The sequence below is a fragment of the Bufo gargarizans genome, chromosome 1 (genome assembly GCF_014858855.1).
Source record: "Bufo gargarizans isolate SCDJY-AF-19 chromosome 1, ASM1485885v1, whole genome shotgun sequence".
Lineage (NCBI taxonomy): Eukaryota > Metazoa > Chordata > Amphibia > Anura > Bufonidae > Bufo > Bufo gargarizans.
In genome coordinates this window covers 129,584,112-129,594,717 of record NC_058080.1, presented here as the reverse complement: position 1 = coordinate 129,594,717, position 10,606 = coordinate 129,584,112, and the positions used below count along the sequence as shown (strand labels likewise).

The 10,606-nt window shown below is 46.8% G+C and overlaps 1 protein-coding gene across 2 annotated transcripts in view; it reads left to right on the top strand.

Moving 5' to 3' along the window:
* Positions 1 to 7,554: 7,554 nt before the first annotated feature.
* The window catches only part of UGDH (UDP-glucose 6-dehydrogenase), a 28,120-nt gene continuing 25,068 nt past the window's right edge, over positions 7,555 to 10,606 (top strand). Inside the window, exon 1 of one of the 2 annotated variants that reach the window (XM_044298416.1) lies at positions 7,555 to 7,685. In XM_044298416.1, coding sequence (XP_044154351.1) covers positions 7,654 to 7,685 — 32 coding nt within the window. In that variant the 5' untranslated portion in view covers positions 7,555 to 7,653. Of the gene's footprint in view, positions 7,727 to 10,606 lie in introns of both variants that reach the window. The other variant, XM_044298424.1, reaches the window with a different exon arrangement.

Below are 10,606 nucleotides of genomic sequence, written 5' to 3'. Positions count from 1 at the left end.
CGTTCTGAACGGAGCCTCCGTCTGCATTATTATGAGCGGATCCGTTCAGAACGGATCCGCCCGAACGCTAGTGTGAAAGTAGCCTAAGCCGACGACTGGTCGTTTGCCCTCCACATCCAACTATATCTGTTCATCCTATGTAGCAGCTGTCCCACCGTGTCCTAATCGATGTATCCCTGTAACCAGTCTCTGATCGTTGATTCCAATCACTTTCCGTAACTATGCCAAACCTGAGGGTTGTGCCATGTAGATGACACAGAATTCAGAGTCAAGGGCTTGTACTATGCACTTTCTATTGACTTAATAAACGGTGATTACACTTTGGTCCGGTGTGTTTTTTTTTTTTTGTTTTGCTTAAAAAGCTAATTTGCTGAGGTCATGGTGATGCCTGTAAAAAGACTGCCAGAGTGCGCTTAGATATAAAAATGCTACCATAAGGCCTATACTAATAATCATGGTTCCCATAGTTTCTCGGTAGTATTTAAAGGGGTTGTCCATACCCAGTGGGAGAAGGGGGGGGGGGTACTAGGTGTTCAACCTCTGCCGATCTGATTACTAGGTCATCAATATGAAAAAAACAGAAACCCCTTCCCGCCATCCATGTACAGAGAATATTTGGTCTTTCAAGATGGAGCCCATTGCTAATGTCCGTGGTCGGCGGGAACGCCAACCATAGATATTTAATCTCTCGGATGCCATGGTCAAATGTGACCACTGTGTCTGAGAAGAATAAAACCCAGAATCGCTCGCTTCTGGGTCACACGCCTACCCCCAGCGGAGATTAGGGAAAGCGCCCTGTTCTAATAATGAGCCGGAGTTTGTACTGGGCTTATAGGCTCATTATCCGTATATATCCCAGTTCAGGCCAGCAGGTGGCAACACTGGGATATAGTGATTTCTGTACAGAATAATGGAGCAAATACCATTATTCTGTACAAGTTGCAATCTGTTGATTGCAAGTTGTCATCCACTTGGGGACCTAAAAAAGTTAAAAACAATGTTTTGAAATATATGAAAATTCAAATCACACCCCCCTTTCCCCAAAATAAATAAATAAGAAAAAAAAATCATGGGCATTGAGCATGCAAAAACACCCGCGCTATTAAAATATAAACAAAAGTTATCCTGTATGGTGAATGGCGTAATGGAAAAAAAAAAATTGATGATTCATTGTTTTTTTTTATCACTTTATCTCCCCAAAAAATTTAATGAAAAGTCATACATACCCCAAAATAGTATTATCAAAAACTACAGATCGTTCTGCAAAAAAATGAGCCCCCAAACATCCCTGTAGACATAACTATAAAAAAAATTATGGAGGTCAGAATATGGTGAGAAAAAAACAATATTAAATAGTGGAGTTAGAAAGTGCAACTTCTGCAAAAAAACAAGCCCTCATACGGCTGTTAACAGAAAAATATAAAAGTTATGGCTCTGGGAAGGCGGGGAGCGAAAATGCAAAAACTTGTAAGATCTCTAACATATCTTGTTATAATTTAAATGGACTGTTTGTCAAAATGGAGAATCCAGGATATAGCCAAGAGGTCTGAATAAGGTCTCTATCACTAGGGTTCATGGGGTCAATTGTTGTGGTCCGAAGCCGCCTCTATCGCTAACCGGACTGCCGCCTAGATAAGTGTTCATGTAAACTTACATTTCAAAGGCTTCCTGAGAGCAGAAGGGATTTTCTATTCCGGAGCGAATAGTAGATGTGATAACAACAAGCGGTCAACGCGTCTCTGTGATTTCATTACAGTGTGCAGGTGAAGGACCGAAATGTCATATACACTCCGCAACACTGAAATGGCAACCCCAAGAAAGAGGCAGAGATGAGCGAATTTCCGCTTATGAAATTCATTCACACTTCATTTGCTGGTGAATTGAGTTATGGACACGGACCAAAACGCAATTCTATGACGGAATGCCTTTTAGAGGCATTCTGTTATTCTTTCCGTCATAATAGAAGTCTATGGGCTGCAAAACGGATCCGTCCCGTTTCCATTATGGAAGGGAGTCCTTCCCTCTATTGTTTGTAAAGCGCATCAAAACTATATAGCAAAAAAAAAAAAAAAAAAACGGAACCACTGAACGCATTTACAGACAAACTTGAGTGCAAAACCGTCATTTTTTTCCTGAACAGATCCTGACACAATCCGTACCGCTTGTGTGAAAGGGGCCTTAGGGAAGGACTGTTCCTGCTCTTCGTGCAGGTCGCTGAATCCGTATATTTGGACTGGAGGTGTTCAATGCAGTGTGTCACCGACACTGTATATAATGAGATCATTAATCACACGGGCGGGTGGTCAGACTGGTTGTGCTGGTGCTTTACCAAATAATGTCTATACATCATCTATACACTGAGGTGTCGCAGCTGGGGTGGATTTCTGGAGCGATGGACGAAGGAGTCCATGGAGCTTTGTAAATATGAATATATCGTGTGTTTAATCTTGGGGTGGAATTTCATGTTTAGAAATGTCTGACTGTTCCATACTTCTCAATGGGTGGACAGAAATCCATGCGCTTGACTTAAACCTCATTCAGGCCTCTTGCACACAAATGTTTTTTTTTTTCCGTATAGTTTAAGTTTTTTGCGTTCCTTTTACAGACCATATACGGAACCGTTCATTTTAATGGATCCGCAAAAAAAACCCATAAGGTTGCCTTCCATTTCCGTATTTCTGTTCCGTTCAAAGATAGAACATGTCCTATTATTGTCTGCATAACGGACAAGGATAGTACTGTTTTATCAGGGGCCAGCTGTTCCGCAAAAAAACGGAATGCACATGGACGTCATCCGTATTTTTTGCGGACCGCAAAATACTGAAAAGGCCATACAGTCATGTGCAAGAGGCCTCAGATGAATGGAACTAAGTTTTAGGGCTGATGCACACGAACGAATATTCTTTCCGTGTCCGTTCCGTTTTTTGGGGGGACGTATACAGAACCATTCATTTCAATAGGTCCGCAAAAAAAAAAAAATGGAAGTTACTCCATGCGCATTCTGTTTCTGTACGTCCGTTCCGCAAAAAAATATAAACGTGTCCTATTATTGTCGCATTACGGACAAGGATATGACTGTTCTATTATGGGCTAGCTGTTCCATTCCGCAAAATACGGAATGCACACCGACGTCATCCGTAGTTTCTGCGGATCGCAAAATACATACGGTTGTGTGCATGAGCCCTTAGTTGCAGAAATTTCTGCAACAACTGTGGCATGTGTGAATTTACCCTTAGGCTACCTGCACATGAGTGCGGGAGAACGCACTTAAGATCCGCACAAATTTCCGTGTGGATTATGTGCCTTTCTGCACCATAATCTGCAGATTTTGTGCAGTTTTGCATCTAATCGGCACATTTTGCAGTGAAAATTGTGAAATCCACAGCTAAAACCGCAAACATAATTTGGAAATCCGCACAGCAGGTCAATTTCCACCCATTAACAAATCCGCAAAGCGTACATGAGGTTTGTTTGTGTCATCTCATTTGCTGGTGCTGTACTAAACAGTGTTTTTTCCACACCGGAATCCACGTGGAAAAACTGCACATATTACGCAACGTGTGCAGGCCGCCATACGGAACCTTCATATGTTGCAGCATGTAAACACCTCCATAGGCCACTTTTACACGAGTGTATTGAAATCAGTCTGTATTCTAGCCTTTGATTAGGCCTTATGCACACGACCATATCCGTTTTTTGGTCTGCAAATTGCTGATCTGCAAAACAAGGATACCGACCGTGTGCGTTCTGCATTTTGTGGAAGGATCATCCAGTGCTCATTCCATTGTGGGGCCGCCGAACGGACGTGCGGATGCAGACAGCACACGGAGTGCTGTCCGCATCTTTTGCGGCACCATTGAAGTGAATGGGTCCACGACTGATCCGCAAAAAAAATGCATCTCGGGTGCGGACCCAAACCACAGTCTTGTGCATGAGGCCCTATAGCAGTGATGGCTAACCACCGGCACTCCAGCTGTGGTGAAACTACGACTCCCCTGCATAACGGAAACGGGACGGCTCCGTTATGCAGCTCATAGACGTCTATTATGACGGAATGAATAATGGAATTCCGTCATAGAATTGTGTTATTATCTGTGGTAACGGAATCCATAACACAATTCTGCTTTTACCACCAAACGAAGCGTGAATGAATTTCATAACATGAAGTTGGCTCATCTCTAAAAACAGCGCCAAACTTGTGGATATGGTGCAGAATATATTGTGTGCAGGTGCCCTAAGGCTGCTGCCACACTGGGGGAGATTTATCAAAACTGGTGTGAAGGAAAACTGACATAGTTGCCTATAGCAACCAATAGGATTCCACCTTTCATTTTTCAGAGCTCCATTAGAAAGTGAAAGGTGGAATCTGATTGGTTGCTATGGGCAACTGTCAGTTTTCCTTTACACCAGTTTTGATAAATCTCCCCCAGTGGTCAGAAAAAAAGCAAGTAAAACATGACAAAAAAAAGTGACTAAAAAAATCCACACCCTAAAGCACTTGTAACAAATGAGTGTATTTCATGGCCCTTATAGGACATCTCCACCCAAAAACCGTGAAGCTGAATGATTCAAATAAAAGGTCAAGATGTGACTCACTTCGCCTCCCAAGCTCTGACAGATGATGCTGAACATGAGGGAGGACATTCATCTAAAAAACTAGACGTGACGCCCGGCATGGAAATTCTTGATGGAAGAGCCTGTCAGAGAGCGTAGACGCGCATGTGGACGTGGACATTAAGGCAAGCAGTGCCACCACTTCAAAGTTGAGAATGACTGACAAGTAGTGATTGCTAAGGGGGAAGTCAGGTGCACCGAACAGAGTGGCTCCGCCCACAGTGCACTGAAAACCGTATTTGCGTAAACATAAAAAGAGGCATTTCTCACGATCAGAAGACCAAATTTCCACAAGGAACACACGGTTATGCTTTGGTGTTCCTACTCTACGTGGCGGCATTCTTACTTTGAAAATTAATTAACTTCAATTTGAACATTTTGGAGACGATGATCTCTTTAAATAATGAAATACACTTCAATTAAAGGGGTTCTCCAGTCCTTATCATACTGATGATCTATCCTAGGTCATCGGTATCTGATCCGTGGGGGTCCAACACCCGGGACCCCCGCCAATCAGCTGTTTGAGAAGGCAGCGGCCCTCGCAGTAGCTTCCCGCCGGCCAGTGATGACACGACTATAGGTCATGTGGCCTGGGTACAGTTTAGCCCACATTAACTTCAATGGGACTGAGCTGCACCCAAGCCTTGTGACTTATAGGTGTGATGTCACTGGCTTCTGTGAGCGCCGCTGCCTTCTCAAATAGCTGATCGGTGGGGGTATCGGGTGTTGGACCTTTGCCGATCAGATGCTGATGACCTATCCAAAGGAATAGATCATCAGTAAAAAAAAAGAAGGCGGAGAACCCCTTTAAAGGGAACCTGTCACCGGGATTTTGTATATAGGGCTGAGGACATGGGTTGCTAGATGGCGGCTAGCACATCCGCAATATCCAGTCCCCATAGCTATGTGTGCTTTTATTGTGTAAAAAAACAACAACTATTTGATACATATGCAAATTAACCTCAGATGAGTCCTGTACGTGAGATGAGTCAGGGACAGGACTCATCTCAGGTTAATTTGCATATGTATCACATCATTTTTTTTTTTACACAATAAAAGCACACAGAGCTATGGGGACTGGGTATTGTAAATGTGCTAGCGGCCATCTAGCAGCCCATGTCCTCAGCTCTATATACGAAATCCAGGTGACAGGTTCCCTTTAAAGGGGTTATCCAACCCCTAAAATGCCTCCCCATACTCCCGGGTCCCTCACAGAGGTTGTACTTACCTGGTTCCCCAGTACCTGCGTCGCTTCTGACGGCCGCCGTTGCGCGGATGAAAATATCTGGTGTCGGGGGCAGCCATTAGCAGGACGCGATAGGAACGCGCCTCCCTAGCTTCGCGGGTGATGCTAGGGGGGCTTGTTCCTGTTGTGGCCTGCTATTGGCTGCCCTGAGAATGTTGTCATCTGCGCGACGGGGAGATGCAGCGGCAGCTGTCAGAAGCAACACGGGTGCCGGGGAGCCAGGTAAGTACAACCTCTGTGAGGGACCCGGGAGTATGAGGAGGCATTTTTGGGGTTGCATAACCCTTTAAAGTGTATTAAAAAATAAGAAAAACAGTAAGGATGCCTTCACACGCTGCGGACTTTGTAGTAGAATTTTCTGCCACTAAAGAGGAGTTCCATCCGTTTGGAAGGGGCGGCGAGCGCATGGATTTCAGCACGTTCATGTACAAAACCCACAGCGTGTGAGGGCAGCCTTAGGGCTCATGCACGCAAACGTATTTCCTTTCCGTGTCCGTTACGTTTTTTTTGTGGACCATATGAGGAACCATTTACTTCAATGGGTCCACAAAAAAAAAAAAAAAGTTACTCCGTGTGCATTCCATATCGCAAAAAACAACAAGAACATTTCCTAGTACTGTCTGCATTACGGACAAGGATAGGACCGTTCTATTAGGGGCCAGCTGTTCCGCTCCGCAAAATACGGAACGCACACGGACGTCATCCGTATCGAGGGTGGATTCACACACAGGATGTTGTGGGATTTTTCAGCACTTTCTGTGCCTGTGTTTTTGGTGCCTTTTTTGCTGAAAAAAAATACATCCTCTCCAGAAGTTAAGAGGAATTCTATGGAAAATACCAAATGCAGGGCAGACGGGAATTTTTTAGTGGTGTTTTTTTTTTCTAATTTGTGGCATTTTTTAAACGCAGACTGCTTTACGCAGCATTTTAAAGTGACTGCATTTTCTACAGGGGAAAATGAACCTGCACATGACAGGGAATTGGAGCCTATAACGAACTCGGCCTAGGAGCTTGCAGTCTAGCAGCGGTCCTGCCTGTGACCTGCTCCGTGTAATGTATGGGAGGGATCTGACATCTATATCCGGAGCAAGAGCTCTCTGTCGCTCCCTCCAGATCCCGGCCATTCATCAGTAGCTCGCTCCTCTCCATCTTCTCCTGCACTGACAAGTTTGATGACAACCCCCTTCTTCAGCCTCAGTGCAGAGCACCTCATCCTCCTCCCCGGCACCCCCAGCCTCCCCGGGTCCGACTCCTGCCTCCAGCCCCTCTCCTCCCTCCGCACAGCCCCCGTCCTGCCTCCAGCCCCTCTCCTCCCTCCGCACAGCCCCTCTCCTCCCTCCGCACAGCCCCCGTCCTGCCTCCAGCCCCTCTCCTCCCTCCGCACGGCCCCGGGTCCTGCCTCCAGCCCCTCTCCTCCCTCTGCACGGCCCCCGTCCTGCCTCCAGCCCCCCCCCCCGTCCTGCCTCCAGCCCCTCTCCTCCCTCCGCACGGCCCCCGTCCTGCCTCCAGCCCCTCTCCTCCCTCCGTACAGCCCCTCTCCTCCCTCCGCACGGCCCCCGTCCTGCCTCCAGCCCCTCTCCTCCCTCCGTACAGCCCCTCTCCTCCCTCCGCACAGCCCCCGTCCTGCCTCCAGCCCCTCTCCTCCCTCCCCACAGCCCCCGTCCTGCCTCCAGCCCCTCTCCTCCCTCCGCACGGCCCCGGGTCCTGCCTCCAGCCCCTCTCCTCCCTCCGCACGGCCCCCGTCCTGCCTCCAGCCCCTCTCCTCCCCCTGTGGGAGGACCTGCCGGGGGTATATGCATTTCCAGTCCCTGGGCTCCAGCACTAGGTAAGATTTGCCACCTCTGGACTCTTCTTCTGTGTCTCCAGGTAAGTGTGGGTTGTGCTGGGTACATAGGACACCCTGCTGCTCAGCTGCAGACCCCTCCAGCTCTGCTACATGGTTCTGGATGTACTGAGGGGGCTCCCCAGGTTCTCCTCTCCATCTGTTGTAGATCAGGACTTTCTTCCTGGAGGCTTCTTTAATTGAATCCATATGCTGATCACTTTCACATGGAGATGACTTGAGGACCAGGAAATGGGGACTTTCAGGGTCCTCAACTCTGAAACATGCTCAGTATTCAGATCAGGGACCTGGTACCTAAGGTCAGGGGTAGTTAGTAAAAAAGCACTTACCTTTATGAAGGTCCAAGCTGTACACCAGTAAAGGCATCTTCTTGTTAATATTTTGGTTGCTGATAAATTTGACATCATTTTTAAGGAGGTAAAACATCAGACCCCCAGATTAATTCAGTCCAGACCCCAAAATGAATGAGGACCCAGAACTAGTGTTAAGCAAACTTGTGTTTTAGGTTCAGCGTCTAAAGTTCGGGTTCAGGTTATCGAAGAATCACATTATGGATTCTGCTACCACGGACCATAACGGAATTTAGATTCTTCGATAACCCGAACTTTAGACACCGAACTTAAAACACAAGTTCGTTCAACACTACCCAGAACCCTAACCTTATTCAGATCCTAGGCTTCTAAACTTATTCAAATCCTGGACCAAATAACCCCAGACAGGACCTCTAAAACCAGACAGGACCTCTAAAACCAGACCAGACCATAGAGAGAAGACCTGAGACCGGGCCACTCAAATGAATTCAATTCCAGGTGGAACTGCACACAAGTTCCTGACGTGGTGGCTTCAGGACCTTGTGTACCATGCAGCAGTGGTAGCAAGGGTGTACCACCAATGAGTCCGGGCGAGGCAATTGCCTTAGGCAGCATGAAGTAGGGGCAAGAGGGGGGCAGTGGAAGGACCATGGGCAATGAGCGCTTTAATTGTGGCATAGGGGTTAGGTTAAGAAATTGGCATGGGGGGGGCACCTCTTGGTTGCGCCCCCTGCTGCCTCAATGGATTGTCAGAAACTAAGTGATGAAGGTGGCCGAGGTGATGACTATAAATGAGTATCAGTAATGGTATGCTCACACAACTAAACCGTGAGCAGGTTCCCAACACGGCTTTCCAAGGTGTCTGCATGGTAAGTGCATCAAGAACGTTCCTGACGTGGACTGGAAAAGAACACGTGGAAAGTCCTTAGTTGCATGAATTGTGACTCAACCTTCTATTGAAAAGAATGGGAGCTGGTTTTAGAGCAGATTTCTGCAATGACATCCACAAATTTGTTGTGTGAACATGCCCTAACAATTCTCATTATGTTCCTGTTGAGGAACAGTCTTGTCCTTGTAACATGGTCATTACATGTTCTAAGCCAAAACCTCTGGTGCTGCTTATCTCCGGAACAGATTTATTTTCTACCAGTCTAGACAGAATGGAATTGGTGGGTCCTCGGGGCAGATTTACGCCCTTTTTGTATCCAGTTTTGGTTTCCTGAAGTCAGAACCCTTCATCACATCCCTGAACCAGAAATGGAAGGGGCACAGGCATGTGTAGAGCATCACAGACCTCTCCAGGTTACAAATTGGTTAAAAAGTCATTAGATGGCTATAACATACTTTGTTTAATAATTTTTCCTCCCATATAGCGGAGTATATAGACATGGAGGTAAGTACTGCCCTCCTCTGCTGTGCAGCTATGACCCGGCGGGCACTCTTACCCCTGTGCCCACTGACATGACCCTGACCACAGATGCCTGCCAGGTATGATCTGATGCAACCCATATCAAGGCTAATAAGTTAACTGTAGTTTCCAGGATCAAAGTGCTGGCCTGCTTGATCATGCCCGCATCGCCCACGTAGAGTCACCATAGACTATGGAGAGGGTAGACATGAGGCATGCTCTCTAATGTCACATATACACTTCTACAACCTTGACTCGTTCTTCTAATATATGAAAACAAGATGTGACGGGCAATGCTGTGACTAGTAGTTCTCCAATGTTCTGATCCATGTAGCCTTCACAGTGTGCTGGGACTGTGTCCGTACCCTCGCCTGGTGACGATTACACTGGACGAGGTCCTAGTATTGCATTGAATGCTCCCTATTCAGAGAGCGGATGAAAGGATCCATTGACTACCTGCAGAGATGAGTCTGGGGGTCTCCTGTGTTCATGGCCTCATTTATGGCTGTCCCATCGTAGTGGTGGGGATACCGGATACTAGTTTATTGTACTTGTACACAGATTTATTACTTTGCTGTAAATATAGGTTGTGTCAGCTGTTCTATCGGTCACTGGGAAAGCTGGATGAGACTTGGCGTGCCCTCCATTGCAGCCCCCGTCAGCCTTCTTAGGGCTGTATTACACCAACAGATTATCTGTTGGTCAGATGGCCGTCCACACGCGTAGATCTTCTGTTATACACACCAACTATTGGTCAGATAATCTGTGGGTGTAATACAGCCTTTAGATTACAGATTACGGGATAATCAGGGGTGCACCTAGCCTTTCTGCTGCCTGAGGCAAAAAACTAAAATGGCCCCCCGATTGCCCCTACCTGGTGATCGCCTCACCTGGCCTCATTGGTGGTGCACCCCTGGGGATAAGACTTATAATTCTGTCCTCTGACATGTCTAATGTTTGTTGGCACCCAGCTTTCCCAGAAGGAGATATAACTAAGAAATAGGGAATGGCATGGAGTTTATGGGTATAGATTGGATTGGACTGAGCAGTCAGCCCCCCATTATTTAGCGTACACGTTTTACCCGCTTCAGCATCCCCCCCCCCCCATCAATGGCCTGCATTGTATCAGCTATGTTCACATTCTTAGGTGACTGCTCGGCGTTAGGAGGCCTTCACTTCCATAT